The sequence below is a fragment of the Notechis scutatus genome, chromosome Z (genome assembly GCF_049901735.1).
Source record: "Notechis scutatus isolate UNSWTSFEM ecotype Mainland chromosome Z, rNotScu1.2, whole genome shotgun sequence".
NCBI classification, from domain to species: domain Eukaryota; kingdom Metazoa; phylum Chordata; class Lepidosauria; order Squamata; family Elapidae; genus Notechis; species Notechis scutatus.
The window spans coordinates 30824175-30850045 of record NC_142025.1 but is presented as its reverse complement, the minus strand read 5'-3'; the positions used below and the strand labels follow the sequence as shown (position 1 = coordinate 30850045).

The following is a 25871-nucleotide window of genomic DNA, read 5'->3' as shown; positions in this document are numbered from 1 at the left end:
ATGAAGATGACCCTGTCTTTAAGATGACATCACCTCTGACAAAGTAAGATGTAAGATGAGATATATAGATGGATGGATGGATGGATGGATGGATGGATGGATGGATAAATATAGATAGATAGATAGATAGATAGATAGATAGATAGATAGATAGATAGATAGATAGATAGATAGATAGAGATAGATAGACAGACAGACGCAGACAGACCAACCAATAGATGATAGATAGATAGATAGATAGATAGATAGATAGATAGATAGATATAGATAGAAACATATACATATATACATGTGCGAACCCTAGCTTCTCTACCTGTCAATTAAGCTTTGCCAACTCAACTAAATATAACCTTTCAAGTTTTTTCCATAATAAATGTTTCTGTATGACTCATTGATACTGTGTGTATGTATTCATATCTGTGTGTATGCAAATATATTTATCTTCCAGAAGTTATACTGTGGTACAAAACAACAGGATAAAAACACTACTATTGAAAATATATATATATATATATATATATATATATATATATATATATATGGATCTTTGGTTATTCGGGTTTCTCCAGCGTGGATTGGAAGTCATCTCAGCAGCGTTTCAGCCTGAAGCATTCTCATACATTCTGAGAAGCACAGAGCTGAAGACAGAAGCCTGAAGATGATGAATGAGACTTCATCGAAACGTTGCCCAGATACTTCCAATCTTACGCGGAGAAAACCCGAATAACCAAAGATCCACATACAAATACCAGCGAGAACCTCAGAATATATATATATATATATATATATATATATATATATATATATATATATATATATGTATGTATGTATGTATGTATGTATGTATGTATGTATGTATGTATATGTGTGTGTGTGTATATATATATATATATATATATATATATATATATATATATATATATATATATATATATATATATATATATATATATATATATATATCTTTGGCCAAAATACTTCCAATTTTACGCGGGAGAAAACCCGAATAACCAAAGATCCACATACAAATACCCACGAAAACCTCAGAAAACAAATATATATATATATGGCATTCAGCTTTGTTCGGGTATTTTCCCACGTCATAGTAGTTGTGCTTTTAAAGTTGTAGCAACGTTTCGGCAGAATCTCATCTGCCATCATCAGGCTTCTTTTAAGAAAACAAATATCAAACCTCTAAGGGGAGGAAATAAACAGCCAGATCAAAACCTACGAGAAACTGGAAATTAAAAGAGCAGGAATACTATGTGACCTCCAGAAGCCTGATGATGGCAGATGAGATTCTGCCGAAACGTTGCTACAACTTTAAAAGCACAACTACTATGATGTGGGAAAATACCGAACAAAGCTGAATGCCATACATGTAAGTACCTGAAAACTTAAGAATATATATATATATATATATATATATATATATATATATATATATATATATATATATATATATATATATATATATATATATATATATATATATATATATATGTTTTCTTAAGTTTTCAGTGGTACTTACATGTATGGCATTCAGCTTTGTTCGGGTATTTTATATATATATATTGTTTTCCAAAATAAGGTATCCTATTTAGAAATTCATTTCTATTTCTGTACTAACCACTATTTCTCATATGCAAGCCAGTTACAAAAATGTCCTCACACCCACCCACCCACTCATTTGTTTTCAACAGCTCTTCTCAAGGATTATAATGGAGCCCTCCTCCATTCACAATTACAAGAGGAAAAAACCTGTCTCAGCAGCCTTTCAGATTCTCCTTAAAGTTCTCTGTTAAATTACAAAGAGCAGAGGTACAAGGAACTAGGGAGAAACTTTGATAATTCAGGCATTATAGTAGCATAGTTAAACTATTTTCTTAAGTCTTCAACTTCAAGAAAAGTGTCCATAGGGAGAAAGTAAAAAATAAGATAGCAAAACACATTTAAAAGGTAGGGCTTTGATGACATGATTATGTCCACCAGCTTGACTGTTTTTATCTCCTCCACTCCATATACACACCTGGTGCAACATTAAAAGAAAAAGCCCATTGTCAAATAAATAATAAAACACAGCAACACTTATTTTAAATAATGAATAAAAACAGAGTGGAATGGAGCATGGTGGGAAAAGGGCAAAAAATATCTGAAATCCTATGGCCATTGACAAGTCAATCCTGCTAATCTCACTATTTTCACATGCAAAACAGGAGATGTGAGTTAAAACACTCTTCAAAATGATGTCCATTAGAAGAGATGGTACTTTCCATTTCCTCATCTCTTTCAATCCCATTGTTTTTAGTATACGGGCTGCTGAAATGAGTACTCAATCCAATCATTTTTGACATAGGATTGTGCGCCACTTAATTTGGCAGGCAATTATAGCACGCCTGCAGTATTATGTGAGACCTGTTTGGAAACATTTTAAGCATCAGATTGTATGACACAGAATCACATTCTTCAACTTGGGAGTTTATAGCAGCAATCCCCAATCTTTCCAGTTTGGTGGCCTGACACAGAGGTGGGGGAGGAGAGAGGATGGTTCTGTGTGAATGGCAGCCCACTTGCACAGTTCTGCAGCCGTGGTCCACAGGTCAGGGACCCATGGTTTATAGGACTTGAAGATAAGTGAACATTTGTTGTGTAAACAGTTTGGCTTACAATGAGATGGAAATGGTTGATTGATAACAATTGTCCAGATACTTTGCAAATTAAGGGAAACAGCAGGTTGTCTCTCATTATGAATGTTGTCTTCTCGTGTTCTTTAATTTGTGGAAGACATATATCGCTTTCCACTATTCCACAAGACATGCAGGTTATCCTAAATATGGTACAATGGATAAGTAGGCAGTTTGCAAAAATAAATAAATCCTTGGCTTGAAATCCCAAGATGCAGAGGCTGAAGCCATATTGATTGATCTCCAAATACAAATGAAATCAAGGGGAAACATGGGCCAGGATGGCATGAATTTCATATAGGATCAGAGCCAGAGCACATGGTACAAAATTAATGACAGGATCCATTGCAACGCTTGCAAATGCTTACACTGGACAGCTGACATAACTTTATCAATTACAACTTTATTAAAGAAACTTTTGCCAAATCATCACTTCATTTAAAGTGATGCATGTATTTATTCTACTAAATCTTCTAATATAAAAATTATTCATTTCAATTGTATTATATTATTGCTCTGAAATGTACTTAAAATATATAATGCTTTTTCAAAAAGAATCATAATGCAATCTTTTTGCATGCTTGCTCAGAAGTAAATCTGGTTAAATTCCATCAATCGTCTCTCAGATAAGTACAGTAGCTACTAGATTATGGTCTTAATCTACTTTAGTTATTAGAATTGCATAGTGCCCTATGCTATATGATCTGGTGATTTCTAACAAAAGGTAAGAATATATATATATATATGCTTAAATCTATACTTACAGAATCCCACACATGTGTGAAGTGTGGTGGAGGAAATAATGGTGGTGGTGGCGGTGGAGGAGGGGGAGGAGGAAGCGCAAGAGCAATAAAAGAGCATCCTCGGTTAGTATTGATCCGTTTCTTCTGGTCCAGACAAGGGAGGGCTGTTGGAAATATTAATTGTGGTCTTTGATGAGGTCCATTTATACTCTCAAAAAACTGCATCATGAAACACTAATGTAATATAATTCATTGTATTTGGAGAAAGATACACTTGCACACATTATTAAAATAATTAAAGCTGTGTCAAAATTATATAGAGATAAAGATGACAGAGATAATAGAGATATAGGAATGAGGCAATAATGGTCCCAATGTCTTTGTGTCTTTAAGTAGAGACCAGTTTGTCATTCTCCTCACCCAAGATCACCACCTAAAATATTTTTGCTGCACCATTCAAATCTCTCTCTCTTTTTTGTCTATGTCCAGACACTTCCACTCAGTTATCATTTTTGGTCTTCAAAGCCTTGGGGCCAATCGAAAACAGAACACAGCTGTTTTCCTCGGAGGTACCCACAAGATGCAAAGTTGTTCTGGATGATGCAATCAACAGCTGATTAATATGGGAGGGCAAAAATCACCACAAGTAACCAGGTTCTTGCTATTTTGCTCCACCTCCCCCAATTCTCTGTCTGATTCCTTTCTGTCACTGATTTCAAAACAGCAAGGCCAATTATTGTGAAAATGACTGACAAAGTCTACCTTTACTCTGTTTAACAAGATTAGTGTGCAAATAGCAGCTAGTCAGCTATGAAGAGAAGAACAAATAGCCAGAAGCAGAGTGAAAGAAACAACCATTAACTCTATTTTGTCATTTCAAAATGTTGGTGATCCAAATCTAACAGCAAGGATTCTTTAGCACCTCATGACTTACTGATCTAAGATGCAGAAGTATGTAGACAGACTGTTGAAGATTTACTCTTGAGTTTCTTTTGCTTGCTCTTTGTCTAAGAGATTTAGACTAATCTGAAGTCACTTTCTTCTGCCTGTCTTTAGAGGCACACATACATGGAATACATGCTGCTGGATTTAAGATGTAATTAGCTTTGCTTGTCCCAGTCATATATTTCCCGTAAACATATAATTTTTTCCACTGTAATTATAAAACTCATTTCATTAATCATTGCTCTGGCTAGACTCACATCCTTAGGAATGTTCACATTCCCAGAGACAACACTTTAATTTCAAAATTGGTTTTTAATGATTGTTCCTGAGGCACATCTGACTTCAAAATTAATCAGTTCCACTGCTTCACAAGGGTGTGGTGTGAAAGCACAGGGAACACAATCTGTCAACCTGGAAGTGAAGCCGTTTGGAAGAACCTTCCAATGATATTGTCAGAAAGAGATCAGTGTAACAGAGCCCATCCTGTGAGAAATGTCCTAACTCTTCTAGATATTGTATATTATTATAATTAGGAAAAACAGTAAAATAAGGCAATGTATCTATAGACATTTAGCAAAAGCCTACGATACTGGTTCTTCTGCTAATTTAAAACTAATGGTTATTTTTTTTGAAAAGTAAAGTACGGGTTAAGCTACACATACTTCTCTGATTTGGCTAATTCCTTCTGTTCTCTGCTCCACTTCCATTAATTTATTCTTTTGATTTAAGCCCAGCTGTAACCATTTGTAACCATTGCTTTTACATTAAGGTAGAGATTTATTATAATTCTGAAGATAGTCTGCCCTTCTAGAGTTATAATTTGTGGCCTTTGGAATGAATGTATTTAGTGCACCTCCATCACACTTCACATTCATCAATAAATGCAGATATGACGTGCTCATATAAGCATAGAGCTGTTTTCTGCAATCTGGATGTTTTCCAGGTGTGTGGATCTCATAATTCCCATGCTAGACTGACTTAGGATTTGGGATTAATGACCACCTGTTTGCAGGGCTTCCACATTGGGAAAAGTTGTACCGTTGCCATACAGTCTTGCAATCTGTCCATCCTTTTTTCAGTTTTCAGAAATTGTCCTGGTGTCTACTTGCCTATAAGGATTGTACTTCCTCTGAGCACTCTGAATAATATAGCCATGAAAAATCATACGCAGTCATTCCATCTGAAACACTCATGCAATAAGTGAGTCAGCTTAGGAGATTCTGGATTCTCACAGGAGAATGTGAGTGAGCACATTGTACTTCAGTAGGTCACAAGACAAACAAGAGGGTTTCTATTAAAAACCCATTGAATAATAGGTCCATGATTCATTCTGTGGGGCATACTCATTCTTTTGGCACTATCTCTGTGTTTCCTAGCTTCATTATGGCTCAGTATCAAACCCGAAGTTCCCTGACTCTAAGAAGTCTCTCCCTTGGAATGTCCCCAGCATTGTTTTACCAGCTATTATACTGCAGTCATAATCTCTGTTGCAGCTTTTATGTTTTCAATATTTTGTGTTCGTCAAATTGCCTTTGAATGAACAGTTTCTACTTCTGAAACTAAACAGACAAGCAAAGATTTCATTTGGCATCAGTTAGGAAGAAGGCTTATTCTGTTCTTCTGTTCATTTTCTACAATGACAATAAAGTATTATTATTATCATCATCATTGTTGTTGTTGTTGTTGTTGTTGTTGTTGTTATTTTGTATTGTCATCAGGAAAACCCCTCAGGAATTAAGTTTATGGGAAGAATTTGATTTTACAACTGTACAAGTCCTTTTTTCTTCCTCTTTTTTTACTGCTGTGGCTTACAATATGGATTGACATTTTGTACTTTTTATATGATCTTCAAAGTATTTAAGTCCTGCTTGCTGATTTAAAAGTTTGATAAAAATAATTAACGCCTATTGTGATGAAATGAAATCTGCAGTGGAACCCATGCAGAGCATAGCAGGATAATAGGATGCTTCCTAAATTTTGTTTTTTGTTTTAAAAAAAAGATAGAGCAAGAGAATGTGAACAAGAAATGAATGAATCCCTCTCTAATAATTGTAACAGGCCAACCAAATTTTCTATGGATCAGTGGATGAAATAAAGGGACCATGTGCCCTATTTTACAGAAGATTTTTCTTAGTTTTAAATAGTTTTGTAATTATGTCTGACTGAAAAATTAAATTGGCTGGTTGAGTGATCAATCAAAATATAAAAGATGGCAAGTATGATGAAGTGAGAGATCTGCCTCTCCCTCACAAAAGACCTAAGCCTTAGACTGAGGCCAGGGCTGTCAAACTCACAGCCTGCGGGCTGGATGCATCCTGTGTTGGCCATGCCCAAGCCCGGTTTAGTGAAGGCGAAAAAGTCTCGATACATACGTGACACCACCATGACGATGTGAGTTTGGCACCCCTGACTTAAGTGAACAGCCAGGTCTTCACTGCTTTCTGAACAACAGCAGAGGGAGGGGGCATCCAGAACTCAATGGTGCAAATAGATGGCATTGTTTAATCGAAGGAACCTGGAGCTTCAATCCTGGAATATCAAATCAGCTGAAGACACTATGGGAAACTGGTAGGTCCTATGCCATTCAGAGCATTATAGAAAACAACCAACATCTTGAATCACATCTGGAAGCAAACTGGCAACTGGCACAGCTCATGAAGTAGCACAGTTTAATGGGCATACTGAGGCATATCCATCGTTGCTCACATTGCTACAATGCAGGATTAGGTAGTCTTCAAGTACAGCCCCATGTAGCCTGTTTTCAAAAAATTTTATTTTCTTTGGGTTTTTTTCCTACTGGTTCAATAAGAGAAAAGCTCTTAATTTCAGTATGTGCTAAACAATCAGATTTGCTGTGGCTATTTACTTACAAGCAGCAAGTAAAAAAGCTGGCCTTAACTGCAGAATTAACTAAACTGATTATTTTGCTAAACTGTAAATGTAATGCACATTATACTGGAAACTTTGAAACATAAAATTGCTGCAGTGAAATGTTCCAGACTTTAAAGAGCAGAGGTGGGAGAAATATAATGACTATTGCAGTGTCTTGAACTCTGTTTAGTATTAATGCATCTACCTATATTGAAAGCGAAGCAAATTATTTTGAGATCAAAAATCTCACAAAAATCTTTCATGACATCTAATATCAAAACAACAAAATTAAATAAGTAACATTGTGTTGCCTTTCTATGGCACCCAGAATTTATTCCCAAATAATGTCTGTCTCATTCTGTCTTACTGTAGAAATGACTCGGCTGATTTCAAAAAACAAGCCAACAAATCATCCTGCTTACAAAGGATGCTAGGTCTTGATACACTGATGGAAAGAACATTGCATTATATGAATATTCCTCAGCAACAGAGAATTCATGGTGTTTTTGCAAGACCTGAACCCCTATAACTTACATAGCAGGCAGGTGTTGCAGCACAATATGGATATGTTATGAAAGACTAAAACAAAGTACAGGTTTCTTTCACTCACAATTGCCTCCTCCATTCTCCAGAAACACTTCTCAAGTTTCAAGGCAACCATCTATACCACCACCAATTTCAAAGGGCAGAGAAGATACTTCATGCAATCAAAGCCCTCTCCAGCTGACTAGGAGAACAGAACTGCCACATCCAGCCTCTGTTTTGTTTGACAGTTCACTTATCAAAACTTTTTCATTGGAAGAAGGGACTGCAGAGCTGACAAGCCTTTTTTTTTTTTTTTTAAAGCAATTTTATTTGGGTTTTCACAAAACAAAAGAAAAATAAAACATCTTTTTTAAGTGAACAGCATGGTTCCAGGTTTTCACAACAGTAGTGGGATTCAAAAAAATTTACTACTGGTTTTGTGGGTGTGACTTGGTGGGCATGGCAGGAGAAGGATACTGTAAAATCTCCAGTCAGAGGTGGGATTTTCTCCGAACTACTCAAAATTTCCACTACCGGTTCTCCAGAACTGGTCAGAACCTGCTGAATACCACCTCTGCTTCACAAATCCCCTCCTTCCTTAAAACAACAGAAACACTATGGGGATATAACCTTTGCAGAATGGGAAGATGAGGAGCTAAGAGCAAATTTATATAACAATTCCCACCAATGGGAAAATAGTTAGCCTCCAAGCTCTATGACAGGGATATCAAACTTGCATTGTCACGTCATCATGTGATGTATCATTTTTTCCCCTTCACTAAACGGGGCCTGGGTGTGGACAGCACGTGATGCATCCGGCCCACAGGCCACGAGTTTGACAGCCCTGCTCTATGAGAAAGCAGATTTCCTTTAAAACTGCAGCAAAGCCTGTAAAAAATCAGCTCAATTGCCAAAACTAAGAAATGCACTGAAGAAAATGCATTTTAAAAGATCCATCCATAAATATTTTCACCCCTGCAGATTTGTTGTTAGTAACTCAACTGCTATAGCAGTCAAACAGAAATGAAGAATCATGGCCACATTACCTTATGTAACCTAAAACCTTGAAGCAATTCCTTTAGAAGTGATGTTTCAGCATCAAGAAATCAGAGCCAAGAGGATCCACTACTATTTCTGGAAACAAGATGGCACCTAGTTTTGGAGATGTTGGGTTGGGGGAACGAACCCATGGTAAAACCACATGTCTCTTTATCACAACATGATATCATGGTGATAATCAATTATTTTGCTCCCAAGCTGCATTTGTTTGATACTCTGCTTAGTAACCCTGTTAAGCTGCTTCAGCTAGTTTGTTTGTTTGTTTGTTCATTTTAAATTAGCATCTCCTGAGAGAACACCTTTACTTGTACTAGATAGAAATAAGAGAGTGGGATTCCCCCTGCTGCTGTGCAACATCTTTATTAGATATTTGCTATGTGTATTCTACATAGATGCTTTGAAGCATCAAGTCCACAAAAAAGATGAAAGAACTTTTGCAAGAATTCAGCAGACGATGGTTATCCAAATTGTAGGTCATTTTTATGTTTGTTTTAATGTATTTTTTAAAAAAAGACTTTTAAAAGAGAGAAAAGAAAAAGCAGACATGCAAAAATAACAAGAATAAGATTTTATTGCCCTTCCAGTCCTTCCTTTGACCTCTGCAAATTGCCATTTGATCCCTACACAAAATTAATTTGTGAACTTTAAAAGAGAGTCTCAGTAAGCACAGTTCTAGACACTATATTAATTTGTGTTAGTTCAGTTTATGGGTATATTTTTAATAACTATTTCATAACTCTAATATGCCTAATATATATAATGATTCTTGGCACAAATGTGTAGTTGAGCCATGAAGTTAAAGTTTCATCAATTACAAAAAAAATAAATCTAATGTCAATATTTTAAAGAAATTTTACACAATAATTATATCCAGAGTAATTCTTAAAAGAATTTCTTCAGATTGCTTCCCTCTGATGTCTTTAATAATTTTAAGAAGTTAACATTCCTTTTTAGAAAGCTGCGAAGTTCACCTTTAAAATTACACATTGTAGTAACTAATGTCATTCAGACAAATGGTCATTCCAGGTAGAATGAATTCAAAATTAGATTTAAATGTTTAAATTGTTGCTTTCTGTCCAAGTGGTTGGGATCTCCATTATGCGTACTGATAAAGAAACCTTTTCACTCTGAGAATAAAGCTGAAATTGATTGGGGGAAAAAAAAAAGCATCGCCTATATTCCCTGTCTTCTTTCCACTGCATACAGCTGAAGGAAAGCCAAGGATTAGAGTGGTAAATAAGACTCCCGCCTCAGACAATTCACACTGGGTGATGGTCAGGTTTTTCCATGCAGTGTTTTTTTTTTACAGCAATTGGCTATCAAAGTTATCTGAGTTTTTGATAGTTTGAGTATTAATTTTCATAAGATGTTTATCCTGATTATGTCCAATAATGCAGGATAAAGTCAGGAATATATTAACAAAATGGATAATACAATATAATTAATTTCTCTTCCCTGATGTCCAAGTTAAATAACATGTTCAAGGCAACATCAACTGTCAAAATAAAGCACCAGACCTATATGACAGAACAGAGCATATTTCCTAGGAATGTGATCGGTTTACTGTTAAATAAGAGATGTTCATGCTTAGATGAGCTGTATATATATATATATATATATATATATATATATATATATATATATATATATATATATATATATATATATATATATATATGAGCTACAGCTTCATTTACATTTGCAATCAAGTTTCTCAAAGCTTTAATGATTAGAAGAGATTAGAAACAAAAAAAACATGTTTCAGAAAAATCACCTAAGAGAAGATATGTAACTCACCAAGAGGCAAAGCAAGGTTGTCATTTACCTGCTGAAATGGAGAAGACACTGTCGACAAAAGAGGTTTGAGACAAAGCCCAGCAGAAAAAGACCTGAAGATAAAATCCCAGAGCAATCCAGCTGAGGATAACCATTCTGGCTGCAAGCTGTATGATTTCTTGACCACTGTCTTTTCTGCTTGCCTTTCCTCCTTCAGCCTCTCACTGGTTCGAGATGTTTATGTGTGCATGTCTCTCTCGTCTCTCTCTCCCTCTCCCTCTGTTCTTTAGGGAGAAAGAATGCTAACCATTTCCCATTAAATCTTCTCCTTACACTAGACAGGGCTATATTTAACTCAAGCATTGGATCAGATGCCCCCATCACAAATACCAGCTATTAAAACATAGCCAGAGCACTAATGAAGAGAGGGAGGGTGTGGTATGAAGCTGAGTGGGAAAGCCATGCCTCTGATTGATAACTAGATGATCACTGAGCTAAATCCATTCATGAATGAAGATAACTCCATTAACTATTTCAACATCCGGGACATGCAGTTACTAACCTCGTGTTTTTTTCACAATGTTTCCATAATTCATTTCAAAACTTCATGTGATTTAACACATTTAATTGAGGTAGTAGAGGACTATTCAATATCAAGTGCCAAGGCCTTCAGCCTGGTGCCCACAAGCACCAATGTGGGAGCTTGGAAGGGCTAATTAACATTTTGGTAAATTGCTGCTTTGTACATGTAATGGGTTTTCTCTCCAGAACCTTTGTCAATGCATGCTTTAATTTATTTATTTTGTGTCCAGATCAAATCATAAACCAACAAAATGAAGCCACCTTTTTGGCTTTAACATTGGCCAGAAATTTATCTCTTAGCATATTCTTTTGATAGTAATTAGTAGACCAACAAATGAGCTGAACTCTGCATCTCTCCACATTTGCACATGGTGTTGTTATTCACCCACAATCCCCATTTGGTCTTACACTTCGGTACTCCTAAGAATGCTGAGACTATGTTTTTAAAATTTCAAATCTAATAGCACAAAAAGGTTGGAGATCACTTTTCTAGTAAATATCATTAAGTCTGAATTATACTTATTGTAATGATGCAGCAATAACCCTCTTCAACAAAGGTATTTTGAATTTTCAGTAACTAAAATAAAAAAGTTTCTCAATCTGTTTAAAACTTTCCATCTTATAACAAATTTTGTATGTTACAAATGCACTTCATGTTCTATATGAATTGTGAATCAGAATTTGCCCTGGCCCTCATCCAAATCTTTTTTCTGCAACCATTTAGTAAGAAAACAACTATATTATTACTGAAGGGCAAAATGTTTTTCAGGGAAACCAATCTGCAGTTATGGGGAAGACCTAGTAAGCTTCTAAGGAATGTCAGGGTCTCTAAATAGAACAGTTTGGAAAGTACTGCTCTAAGGGATTAATTCTTTGGCCAAGTTGCAATGATGCAGATATGCTGGGGTCTAGATTATTGCTGTTATACCTGAAATATGGATAAGAAAGGACATTTTATTTCTACTTACTAGTATGGCATTTTCTATATGGCTCTCAAGTTCAAACAGAAGCTATTAAATTTTAACTCCCATCTTCAAACTTATTTTTGTGCTATTGATTTCGAAAGATCTCATAACTAATCATTATTTGGTCCAAATCCTTATCTTAGATTTTTAGATTTTCCTTTTCAAAGAGCAGAAACAGTTCAAGCAAAAGATATTGAAGTTTCATTCTCCCTCATTCTATTATAAAAGAACTACTGGTATAACCAAGCCACCTCTTGGTTACCAGTGAATTCTGCTATGAAGGATCAGTAACTGCATGCCAATTATAGGTATAGTTGAAGGGCACCATTCTTTATGCCTAACTCACTGATAGACTGCAGCTTACAAGGATAAAAACCCAATATAAAAAAACAATAAAAAGCAATAAACCCCTAGTCCACCCCACCCCGGCAACAACGGTCAAAGGAGTCATTTGATGTGTTCCATCCTACTCTGAGGACCTCAAGTCCATTGAGAAAACTAGATCTTTAGGGCCTTGTGAAAATGTGTCAAACTGGGGGCAATCTTATCTCTGCAGGGAAGATGTTCCACAGGGACCAAGCAACCACAAAGGAGGCCTTTCTTGTTGGTTCCACTAGGTAAACCTCCTTAGAGAATGAACTAGTAGCATTTCCAGCCTCCCTATTCTTGTGGATCAAGTAAATGTGATCGAGAAAAGACGGTCCATCAAGAAACCCGATCTAAAGCCATATAAGACTTTGAAGGTAAATATCTTTCTTATCCTGACTTTTACTTCAAGGAATGAGACATAGGTGCAACAAACTTTTACAAAAAAATTTCAAAATAAAACCAGGCCAAATAGTAAATCAAGAAATACAAGTGATTCTAATATGTTGTTGTTCTTTCCATGCTATACTTTACAATACTTCTTTGTAAAAGAGTCCCCAGTTTTCCAAGAAAACTATCTGAATCCTTAAATTCTGTATCATTATCATTTCAATTTTTGGGATCACGTAGAAACCATAAAATGTCATAGATTAGAGTTCAATAAAATACTATCCGCTGATCATTTAAGGCAAGGGTCCTCAAACTTGGCGACTTTAAGACTTGTGGACTTCAAGACCCAGAATTCCCCAGCCAGCTGGTTGGGGAATTCTGGGAGTTGAAGTCCACAAGTCTTAAAGTCGCCAGGTTTGCAGATATCTGACTTAAGGAGTTCTTACTAAAATAAAATTGAAATCTCAAGTGAGATCATGAAATCCTGGAGTTTCATCATTTAAATAACTATTTATATAGCAGAAGTACTATCAATCACTTTTCAAAATATATTTAAATTTAATGTATTATTGTGACTTCTTTTTAAGTTGGCAGTGTTTCAATAAAGGATTATTTGCTGTCTCCTCAATTTTAACTTGACAGCTTTTTCATCTATGGTTAAGAATGGAAGATAATGCATGGGCAGCAACCTTAGTTTTTTCTGAAAGTAAACAACTTTCATTTATTAGTAAGCTCATCAAACAATTTTTCAAAGTGGGCTGCAAACACTGAGATGAAGCTGCTACTTCAATTTACTTAAATGTGCAACAGAGACAAAATAAGTTGGTGGTCCAGGCAATAGCCTATAAAATAAAACTTATATATTTTTATTCTATTTATAAAGTTTATAGATTTTAAATATCATCATCATCATCTTATTATTATTATTATTCCTGCAGGTGCAAAATCCACTTTTTAGATTGACAAATAATATGAATGAACAAATGCAGTTTCTGGATCCAACTTGGGTTTTTTTTTTATTATTGTATCTTGCCATCTTTGCTTTGGCCTTCTACCTGGACACTTGCCATCTGTGTTGGACAATGCAGGCAAAAGTGGAAGGTAATGCAGGCAACAGTGGGAGTGTTATTCATAGGACATGGTCATACTACTGTAGGCATTTCTCCTGCATTTTCTTAGGTAGTGGTGCAATGCTCATTTGATGCTGTACTGTCTCACGGCTGACATGGTCAAAAGAAACACCTAATGACCAACAAAACATGTACATGCTCTATAAAGAGTGCTCAATGAATTTGGTAGTGGCCAGCACTCAGTACCATATAAAGCTACTACGCATACCATTGTTTTATATGCCTTCAATTTTAAATAGATTGGAATGTGATAATATTACCCCTTAATCTTATTTCTTACTTCTGTTCTAGCTTTCAATAATACCAATCTTATATTAAACAACTTTCCTTTTCTAACCATCATCTTTTGTCCACATTAGTATTTCAGTTTTTATTTGTTTTTTTGGCTTGCCTCCCAACCTCCTCACTTGGGTCTTTGTCTCTGTCTACATCTTTCCTATTTAACCCGAATATTTCTTCCATTTCTACTATCTTTTGCTGCCATCTCCATCCCATATTTTGGTATCTTAATCTATATTGTCCCTGGTTTGGTTCATACGTCTTTATTGTCTTCTCTTTCTTTTCTTGTTCTTATTGCTTTATCTGGTCTGTTTTTTCTTCTGGTCATTCTGTTATTTCCTCTGTTTCCTGATCTTTATTCGTTGTCCCTTGATGAACATTTTCTGATTTCGGCAGAATGTCCTGCATTAAGTCTTTTATCTCCCTGTAATTCTTTGTCAACATATCATAAATACTTTAAAACATCCATTTTCCAAATGTCTCCTTAAATCCATTCCGTAAATTCAGTCATAGATCCTAGTATTTGGAAATCACTTGCTTTAAATGTCTTTCATGCTCTCACAGTTAACCTCCAGTAGCCATAAAGTAAAAATATAGCACAGTAAATAACACAACAGACCTCCATGTATTATGTAGATCCACTGCTGTATCCTTGTCTTATCAGTACTTCCCAAGGTTGTAGCTTAGTAAATATTAATAAATATTCCATTCACCAGTAGATGGTGCCATCAGCTTAGATTTCAACATTGTTACAAATGACCAATCTTTATTTCCGTTTCTAAAAAACAGTCAGTATTTCAAAGAAGTGGTTCCAGCATTTTAAAATGCCTTACCAAAATAATGCCAATAAAATTTAGAGATCCAGTCTTTCTGTATTTTAAGGATTTTGCATTCTTCTTTTTTATTTCCCCCCTCCCCCCGGTCTATAATTTTTGTCTCTGTAATTAATCACCACTTTGATAAGTATTTCAAAGAGTCTCTTTTCCAGAGTTTATTTTCTTTGGGGTTAAGTTCCAGGTTAAAAAAAAAAAGAATCGGCTCACCCAGTTCCAATCAGCGTTCTTCTACACTGTTCCAGTACTTTCTTTATTTCTTCGGCTGCCCCAGCTTAATGGCAGCCCTAATGGTTGCCTCTCCTCTTCGTCATTGGATGGGAGGAAATCCCTGGGTCCAGCTGGAGAGCTGCCACACTCCGTGACCTGCAGGGTACCCCTCCTTTGTCACCCCTACAGGGTGACTTATCTCCTAGGGGGGCTCTCCAACAAAAAGGGTTTGGCATGGGATCGCAGAGATCCACTCCTCGCATCAGATACCACTGCAACGTCAAACCGGAAGCCATCTTGAATGAACAAAATTGTATCTTGCCATCTTTGCTTTGGCCTTCTACCTGGACACTTGCCATCTGTGTTAAAGTGGAAGGCAATGCAAGCAACAGTGGGAGTGTTGCCCATAGGACATGGTCATACTATTGTAGGATTTCTCCTGCATTTTCTTAGGTATTGGCGCAATGCCCATTTGGTGCTGAACTGTCTCACTGCTGACATGGTCAAGAGAAACACCTAATGACCAACAAAACATGTACATGCTCTATAAAGAGTGCTTAATTAATTTGGTAGTGGCCAGCACTCAGCACCATATAAAGCTACTGGACATAGCATTGTTTTATATGCCTTCAATTTTAAATAGATTGGAATATGTCACTCGTAGAATACTTCAGTGATCTTCCATTGTAGCCATATTTTGTTCACTCTTGCACTCACTTAGTCATTACTGCTGCTGTCAATTTGTAGATTAGATCTTAAGTAACAGAAGATGTTGGTCTTCACTAATCTTTACCACTGACTTGTCTGGTTTGGTCTCTATGTATTCAGTCTTCTTGAGGTTGAGACACAGGCCAAATTGGCTAAGGTGATTGTTTCTTGTCTGGTGGCAGCTGCGAGGATGACCTCATTGTTATAAAGCAATGCTCTGGAGAGTTGCAGGTCTTTCATAATAGTATCCATGATGAGAATGAACAGCAATGGTGATAATGCTGAGTCTTGGTGAATACCAACTTTCACAGAAAAGCTATCAGAAAGGCCTGCAGTGCATCTGATATGACTGCTTGTATTTGTAGAAAACATTTGGACCCATTTTAACAGTTGCTTGAGTACACCACAATCATGTAGAGCATGCCAGATTAGCTGATGCTAAGGCTTTTTCAAAGTCAAGGAAAACCAAGTACAACAGTGTCTCCTTTTCTCAATGTTTCTCCATTACCATGCGGACCATGAAGATGGCAACAGTCGAGCTAAGAACTTTTGACGAAGCTGCATTGATTAGTACTAGTTTTCACAATGTCACATAGGTGCTGGTTGAGAATCTGCTCAAAGATTTTCATTATGTGTGACAGGAGGTGAATTGATCGATAGAGCAATCTGCTGGGTCACCTTTGTTCTTGAAGAGGGAATTATGACATTTGTAACCCAATCAGCATTTATGTGTCCAGAATCCACAATGGATTCAAGAAATTTGTTAGCCAATTGGTTGCTTTGCCACTAAATTTCTCCAGCTTCCAAATGTCTGCTTGTAAGTCATCAGGGCCTGGCACTTTTGAATTCTTCGGGTCACAAGTTCCTTTGTAACCTCTTCCAGCAAGATATGTGGTACTAGACCAACATTGGACAAGCCATTATGAATTAGGGCGTATTAGAGATTTTACTGAAGTGCTGTTGCCAGCGTTCCAGAATTTCATGTTTGTCCTGGAGTCACCGCCTATCTTTCTTTTACACATATATAGTGCTCATTTGCTAACCTTCATGTCCAGTTGTTTGTATAAGTCCCAATAAGTCCCAGTATTTTTTTTAAGTGTACAAACATAAAAAAAAGGATTTAAAAAATTCCTATAATGAACGTGCACGCACCAAACTGAACAGAAACTCCCTAAAAGTGCTTCTCATTTTTCAATAGTTTGTTTATAAAGCAGAGCAGTATCCCTGCCAAGCTATGTCACACACCTGAGAGCTGCATTTGTTCTTTTTCTTTCTGTGTAGCCTCAAGCAGAAATAAGCCTTAACTTCTGAATTTTCATCACACACTTTTAATATTTGTGCATCTTTTATATCAGTATATTATGTTCTGATTATTTTACTTTTACTAGAAATTTCAATTATCTTTGTTGGAGAGAGAGGCACACATATATCAACATACCTATCATGCTAGTTCCTTTCAGGAAAATCAGTATGATACAAAACACAAAATCAGCAAGATAAATAGTGGGCAAAATAAATGGGAAACCCAAGATAAAAAGAAATGAAAAGGAAATCTAATTCCAGCTTAGATCAACACAATTCACTATACCTTTTCATTGTGCTACCATGTTGATACACTGCTTCCTACGATACCCTTTATTCTTTAAAGTTCTTATCTCTCTTTTTTTTGAGGATTAATAAATTTATTTCTTATCGCTGAAGAAGTTTTAACAGAGGTTGTCAGGGTTGCTGTAGTAGTGACTGCCTGGGGCTAAAAAAATCTTCAAATTTCTTTTACATTACTTAAAAAGTCTTTTTCATCAGCCTCAACCATTAATAATGTTCTTGGTCCATTTCTCTGCCTTTCAATCTATTTATTCTCCTTTCATATGCTGTATTTGTATCAATATGCTGTATTTGCTGTATTGATCAGAATCAATATAAGTCTTATACTAGTCACTGTGGTTTTTATTCAATCCACATTTATTTATCATCTGCTTATTCTTGGCATAATAATTTATGAATGGTATAGAAAAGTGAATACATGTGTTTTCTCCATTGTGGATAATTATACTTGGAATTATGAATTAATTCAGGACAGATTAATTCTAAATCAGATCACATGAGAGCAGTGATATCACTTCTCATACTGTACCTCCCTGTTGCCCAGAGGCAGCATAAAACCAGCTGGTACTCCTGTAAATTAATATACTATGCCTTTCCACAAAGGTCACCAAGGGGTAAGAGTACATACATAAAGTTCCACTCTCAGAATAAAACAATACTAAAACAATTTAGAAGAGTCTTGAATCCTCTTTTCTCCATCCTAGTGTTGGAGAAAAATGTTTTCAGTTTGGAAAGATACAAGAAGCTCTTCTTTAAAAAGAATACACAAATAACTTTGGGAATCTCTTTTCTTTCTGTCTGATAAAAATATTCCAATGATAAGGAGGCATAATGGAATAAAATGTGCTAATGATTACTAAGGATATGACAAATCCTTGAATCATGTGCATCACTATACTCCATAAGGCCATTTTCGATCTATTGCCTGGTGATTACTTAACACAGCAACATCCTTTTTCAGTATTTTCCACTTTAATCTCTATTCAGTGACTATTTCACTTGATGTACGAAATGTAGTTCATTTATTAGGTAAAGTAGGGATCTGATGTACAGACATCAAATTAAACATACTAACTTATACAAATTTATAAATTTGTAAAAAATGTACAAATTTGATGTACTAACATCAAACATTAGAACCACTTTATAATCCCTTAGTAAGACCACACTTGGAATACTGCATCCAGTTTGGGTTGCTACAATATAAAGAAGATGTTGAGAATCTAGAAAGAATACAAGGAGGAGCAACAAAGATGATTAGGGGACTGGAAGTTAAAACATATGAAGAACAATTTCAGGAATTGCTATGTCTAGTCTAATGAAAAGAAGGACTAAGGGTGACATGATAGCAGTGTTCCAATATCTAACAGGCTGCAACAAAGCATCTGAAGGCAGGACAAGAAGCAATGGATGGATATTAATCAAGGAGAGCAACAACCTAGAACTGAATAATTTCCTGACAGTTAGAACAATTAATTAGTGGAATGACTTGCCTCTAGTAGTTGTGGATGCTCCAACACTCAAAGTTTTTAAGAAGAGATTGGAGACCCATTGGTCTGAAATGATATAGGGCAGGGATGTCAAACTGATGGCCTGTGGGCTAGATGTGTCACACACAGGCCACACCTACCCTCAGTTCCGTGAATGGGGAAAATGTCACAAAACATCATGTGACAGCAATGTGATGCAATGAGTTTTGACACCTGTCATAAAGGATTTCCTGCTTGAACAGGAGTTGGCAGTAAAGGATCTCCAAGGTCCTTTCCAGCTCAATTCTGATTCTGATTCAAACAAATAAACAATTCCTTTAAAAACAACAGATTAGTGCCTCTTCTTTTTTTTTTTTTTACTTTTAAAAGAATCCTGAATAAATGGCGCCCTCTGGTGATTTTATCTAGGCTTTGAAGAAAGATTTATTCCCAAAAGAATTGTACAAAATAGATGTTATAAATTGCAGATCAGAATTAAAACATATCCAACGTATTTCCAGATTAATATACATAAATATATGATATACATAAACTTAGTACTAAAGTATAAATTAATCAAATGCTTTCATATAATAATTTATTTGGTTTTGGGTTTTTGCCAACTTCTGCATGGTACCTATGAAAAAATTCCTAACAATATGACTTTTTTAAAAAATGTGTATGGCCGCCCAATTTACACAAACTCTGTGATATGCAATAAAAATTTGTAAAGCATACTACAAAACCAATTAAAACAGTAAACATAGATAAGAATGCAAGAATACAAGTCACAGAGAGAACAAGGCAATTTAATTTGAAAAAAATATTTATTCAGTGTTCTATAAATGCAACAATTAGAATCAGCATGCAAAATGTATACTCCAGCTGTTTTAAGCAACTGTGGATTTCAACAGGAGTTAAATCATACATCTAGAATGGTACATAGTTTGGCAAGATTCCTCTAATAAAAGACACAAAGAAAGCTCTGGTGCATTCCCATACTGCAAAATTATATCAAAACAAAAGCAAATCAGTACATTATGTACTTCATTTTTAAGATCAATGGGCAGGCATTAAAGTAAATGCTTTCAAAAGTTGATATGAGCAGTGGAAAAAGAAATAAGCTAGAAGCTAGGTGTCTTTTATCTCCCAAAATGACAAAATGTAGATCTGTATGTAATTAGCAATACTTCCTTACACATGGCAGTCAACATGATCATTCAATTTGTAAGAACAGCTAGCAACTGTAATTATGTTGTGGAATCTGGACATCTGTTGAGTTTACATAGGGATCTTGCTTCTAGTCTTTTCATCTTCTGTTACATGTTAGAACGAGTCAGCCATTGAAAATCCTGAGAATAGAAAGGAGTAGCAATACTCAACATTTCAGGATAAGAAGCTACAAGAAATGTTATAGAGACACAAGGTATAGCAGACTGTAGTGTTCAAGGATATACTGAAAAACTTTCTAAACATCAATCACTTTGTAAATGTTTAATAAAAGCAATATCCTGATCTATTCTTCAGGACTGGTCAAATAGTAGAAATAATGTTAATGTTAAAAAGTCAAGAATAATGACAAATTCCACAAACACTTACTTGCTTTTTTCTGTCTGATTGTGGGTTGATCATGACATTAAGGAGAGAAGGGACAAGCTTTTCCGATAAGCTTATTTTCAGGGCAGCTTGTAATTCTTCTGGTGTTTGCACAAAGTATCCTTTGCCACCAAAGGCAGACATAATCTGTTCATAGCGAGCATCTGGCAACAAAGCTACTGGAGGTGCACTGAAATTAAGTAAAAGGGTTTGGTTTAGGGTAGTGGGTTAAGAGTCTTAAACATGAAATCAAACATCATCAAAGGTCATTGTTAATTTGCTAACAAGTAAATTGGGCATTTTCCCAATGCCACAGGGAAATTGCTCAGGACCCAATTAATTACTATGAGCATATTAAAACATGATATTATTGAAGAAGAAATGCCAGTGGTGGAGAAACAGCTTTTTGATCTCTTCTATTCAGTTTCAAAGCATTCTGGATAATTTCAACAATGCAAAGTATACCTCATTCTGGGGTTCTCCTTTCTTAATGATAGCATCGTTTTATTTTCAATTTTCCAGTAGGAGCTCTCCCTCTCCCAATTAAAAACAAAAACCATGACCATCTTCCTTTCCAGAAGATAGGAGTATTTTGGGATACTCTAGAGGTTTTGAATGTTCAACTGCTCAAGCTAGTATGGCCAGTGCAGAAAGGGAAGGTGAAATTGCTACTCTAAAGCACCTAGGACACTGTTTCTCAAAATTGGCAAATTTAGAATGTGAGGACTTTAACTTTCAGAATTTCCCAGCTAAAGCTGCTAAATTTGAGAAACATTGACCTAGGAGGATGACCACAACAGAGCAGGTTTGGGGGTTGGGGAGAGGGTGCTACTGCTATATGTAGCACAGGTAATCTCAGTTAGTGTGAGAAGTAGTAAAACCTGGCACCCTTATTTCATTTAACTCATTAGAGTTGGATGATCTTGAAACAATTATGGTATTTTATTATATATAACTTTTAATGCTTTAAGTACAACATCTGATTTGTAAAAGCGAGAAGTTAAATATTCTAAAGACTAATCAAAGTCAATGCCAAAGTACTTACTATGTAGAAGGTTCTCCAAGTTTCAGCATATCCTTCCAAGTGTTTGAGTCCAAGCCAGTGTATATTCCATTGTTGTTAATTATGATTATAATGATTGGCAAGTTTTGCCTGTAGTGATTAATAAAAAGGAACCCATCTGAAGGACAACTTTCCATTTAAAGTATTTTTTTCTAACTATAATATGGTAGGAACTCTCACTTTGTATAGCAAAAGGTTATAGTTTTTGTTTTAAAATTAAAATTTGGCAGTACAAAAGTTTTACCTGCAAATAGTCTCCACTTCCATACCAGAAAAACCAAATGCACTATCGCCTTCTATACAGATCACTCGTTGCTCAGGATTACAGGTTTTAGCAACTATAGCAGCTGCAATTGCAAAACCAAGTCCAACTCCCATTGTCCCAAAGGTACCAGCATCCAGCCTACAAAGAAAAAAGTTGCCGTATTTTTTTTAATCATAGCATGTTTTCTGTTGGAGGTTTCTTAATTCATATCCACCATTCCAACAAATCAGCATTTCAAAGATTTTCTATGGTCTGTTAATTACAATACAACTTCTTTAGCTGCTTGCTTTCTCGAATTATGAAATTTCAGAACTTATGCTGATTAAAATGAAGTAGTGGACACGGCTATAATTCTCCCTTCCTCAGGTCCCTTTTTTCTAATCAAACCAGTATCATAGATCAGCGGTCACCAACTGATGGGCCGTGGCCCACTGGTGGGCCATGAGAAAATTTTGGTGGGCCGCAGAGAAATCTCACTCCCAGAGCACTCCCCAAAGCAATTAATCCAGGCTATGCAGAAACACAAGGGCACGCTGCCCACATGGCTCGCGGGAACCCTCCCTGCCCACTCACTCCTTACCCGGCAAACTTGCCTGCTAAATTGTTATTTTTCCTTTTTCCGACCATCATCTGTTCTGCTGTGCCGGGAGATTTAGATTAGCAAGGAAGCAGGAAATGGTTGGATTTCTTGCTTTCTAGCTAGTCTTTAGATCTTCGGCTCTGCTTTTAAGCACAGCCGAACCTCCCTTAGGATTGAAGGTTCTATTATTCAGTGCAGACTCATGGCAAGCAAATTTGAAAGACTGAGCTAGCCGATGGCAGATAGATAGATCACTTGAATGATTCTGTGAGCAACTCAATCTGCCTATCTGCTTTGCCTGATTTGGGGTAAAAGTTGCTCTTTTTTAAATAAAAAAATCAATATTTACATACATGGTGTGTTGTGAGTTAATTTTGTGAGTTTGCTTGCTAGCAAATTTTATGTGACAGACTGAGCTAGCTAATGGCAGATAGATTTCTGAATGAATCTGTGATTCTGTGAGCAACTTAATCTACCTGCCTGCTTTGCCTGATTTTGGGTAAAAGTTGCTCTTTTTTATTAAAAAAATATATCAATATTTATATAAATATTTATAATATTTACATAGAAGCCATGCCCAGCCAGTCACATGACCACCAAGCCACACCCACAAATTAGGCCATGCCCACAGAACCTGTTAGTGGTCCCTGGGATTTAAAATTATGAATTTGGTGGTCCCTGAGGTCCAAAAGGTTGGCAATCCCTGTCATAGATCACTCACTTCTGCTTTAAAAATTCCACTGTCCAATGCTTACATATATACTTATTACAGGTTGTCTTTGGTTACAACCAGTTGCTCAGTAACTATTCAAAACTGCACTAATCAAAGGAGAGTTGCAACCAGTCTGTGAATCTGCCACTGTCACAGCCATGTCATGTGATAACAAACTAGGCATCTTGTGAATATGATGTTGCAACTTGCTACAATCACATGATTGCCATTTGCAACTTTTCCTGCCAGCTGTGCATAAGCAAAGGAACAAGGAAGCTGATAGGGGAGACTATAAGTTGCTCTTGCACCACTTTTTCTCTCAAGAACTCTGCTATGTAGCACCTCCACCCACCTATACTTCCTAACATGTGCCTGCCTGCAACATTCCCCACCAATGATCCCCACAGCCCTTCTAGCTATCCTATGCTCCCTATCATCTGCTGTGATTAGAGTATATCAGAAATATAACAAAAACCAAAATGTAAATAAAAGTCCTTTAATGCCTTCAACTTGGTTTCACTGTTTAATTGTTCGCAGTGGAGGAGCGAACTATTTTCAAAATAACATTTCAAAGGAAAGAAACACAGTTCAAATTCAAAGAGCCAATACGAAGCAAAAACCAAAACCAAACTGCACTGAATAAAGTTCCACGACAGACCAGGATAGATAATTGCCAACTTCAGGAAGACAACCAGGTACAGTCCGTGGAAGAACGCCAACCAAGATAAACCTTCTTTAGGAATAAAACACTAATTTGTCTCCAGCGTCTGTTAGCATGCAGGTCCAAACTTATACAAATCTCATGGGCCTAGGTCCTCATCTGACTGCTCAGCCGGCCTCTGCCCTTCCCCAGCCTCCTCCACCACCTCTGGAGCCACACTTTCACTCCCTGTTGGCTGTTCCTCCTCTTCCTCAGAGTCAGTCTCCACCAGGGGCATGACATCTTCCCACAGCACCCATGCACCACCAACAGCATGAACCATAGCACCTGTTTGTGGTACCCTTACTCACCCTCACACTCCTTATCTGGAACTCCCTCTTCCTGCTTAACAACCTGTGGAATACTTGAGTTATATTGGCAACCAGGACTGCCATTGCTAAACAACATATTAGCTTTACAAACACGTGGCTTAGCAAGGAAATTTCCAATCCCACTTACCAAAATAACCTGAAGAATAACAGAACTGATTGATTACCAAAGCAAAATATTACTCATATACTTCATCTAATGAAAAGACTATGTGCTTTATAATTTGAGACTAAATACAGAAATTGTTTCAATTTATGTCATACTGGTATGTTTGAGGAATTTGTTTTGCAGAAGGTCACCAGATTCATTATAAACAAGATTGGCATTTCTTCATTTTATACACATATAAAACATATTGGTGAATGTCTGCTCTAATTGAACTAAGATTAAATTATCAAATTAAAAGTTACTGTTTCTGTTAGTTTTTTGCTGAAGTTTCAATTCAAAGAATAAATAGATTTGATTTAAAGTAATTTTTATTGATTCTGGTATCCAGAAATTCTTGGGAAAAATTCTTAGGGGCATACAAAACTGGTTCTTCCAATCTTTTAGATTGGAAAAAAATGGGTGGAAACAGTTCTTCCTATGTTCTAGAAATGTTGAATTAAAAGTCTGATAGAACAAATATTTTCATTTGCAGAAGGCTAGTTCTATTTAACTACTTTTATAAATCATATTATTTTGTAGGAAATTTTTAATTGTGTAACCTGATGGTGTGGAAAAATCTATTCCTCACAACAAACAGTACTTTTCTCCAACTCCCTGTTGGCAAAGTAAGAATGATATACATAGTATTTTCCTTTTGTTTATATTTATCTAAGAACTTTATCTGGATGGTAAAGTATGGAGGAAAAATATAAATTGAAGTGAATGTGTGTTCATCAATATGTGCTAATATCAGGAATGTACAAATTGCCAAAATATTTACTAAGAAGGAAACTAATATATATTTACCTGTGCCGAGGAAGATAATTTGGGAGCATGGTGCGCCCAATATCCATTGTATTTGCTCCCTCACTGATCAGAATACAATCCTTTGGCAAAATTTCCCTCACATGATGGAATACTGTATAGTAATTCATTGGCAACTGTTTTTCTAGTGATAGTGCCTTAAATTAATGAGAAAATGAATGATGTTAAAAATCTGCTGGCTCAACTGTTCCTGAAAGTATAAAGACTATAAAATCAGAATTTTGTATTTTATGAATGTTTATGTTTTTCCCACTGGAATCTTTGATCACCAAGGGAATCTGAGTGGGGAAAAAAACAGAGTTTAAGGCTGACTTAATTTTGTTCATAGAAGTCATCCAGTGTCTAATAAGCCAATGTGAAGAAATAATCAACCTACTGGATTCAGTAACTGATTCCACCAATTTCAACTGCAATAACTGCAGTCAAACAATTCCTCTAATTAGTGATCAGTTTCTAATATCCAATGTGGGAATTCTTGTCCATTCTCCTTTAAGAAGTCATGAAGTGATGTTC

At 36.0% G+C, this 25871-nt stretch overlaps 2 protein-coding genes across 4 annotated transcripts in view; both read right to left on the bottom strand.

Moving 5' to 3' along the window:
• COLQ (collagen like tail subunit of asymmetric acetylcholinesterase) overlaps positions 1 to 10884 on the bottom strand; it is a 54652-nt gene extending 43768 nt beyond the window's left edge. For all 3 annotated transcript variants that reach the window (XM_087944904.1, XM_087944906.1, XM_087944905.1), the window contains exons 1-2: positions 10653 to 10884; positions 3449 to 3591 (exon numbers count right to left, since the gene is read on the bottom strand). In XM_087944904.1, coding sequence (XP_087801030.1) covers positions 3449 to 3591; positions 10653 to 10758 — 249 coding nt within the window. In that variant the 5' untranslated portion in view covers positions 10759 to 10884. The remainder of the gene's footprint in view (positions 1 to 3448; positions 3592 to 10652) is intronic.
• A 9064-nt stretch (positions 10885 to 19948) lies between these two features.
• HACL1 (2-hydroxyacyl-CoA lyase 1) overlaps positions 19949 to 25871 on the bottom strand; it is a 28293-nt gene continuing 22370 nt past the window's right edge. Inside the window, exons 13-17 of the mRNA XM_026673580.2 lie at positions 25341 to 25495; positions 22044 to 22202; positions 21782 to 21889; positions 20740 to 20926; positions 19949 to 20492 (exon numbers count right to left, since the gene is read on the bottom strand). Of these exons, the coding sequence (XP_026529365.1) occupies positions 20460 to 20492; positions 20740 to 20926; positions 21782 to 21889; positions 22044 to 22202; positions 25341 to 25495 (642 nt within the window). The 3' untranslated portion in view covers positions 19949 to 20459. The remainder of the gene's footprint in view (positions 20493 to 20739; positions 20927 to 21781; positions 21890 to 22043; positions 22203 to 25340; positions 25496 to 25871) is intronic.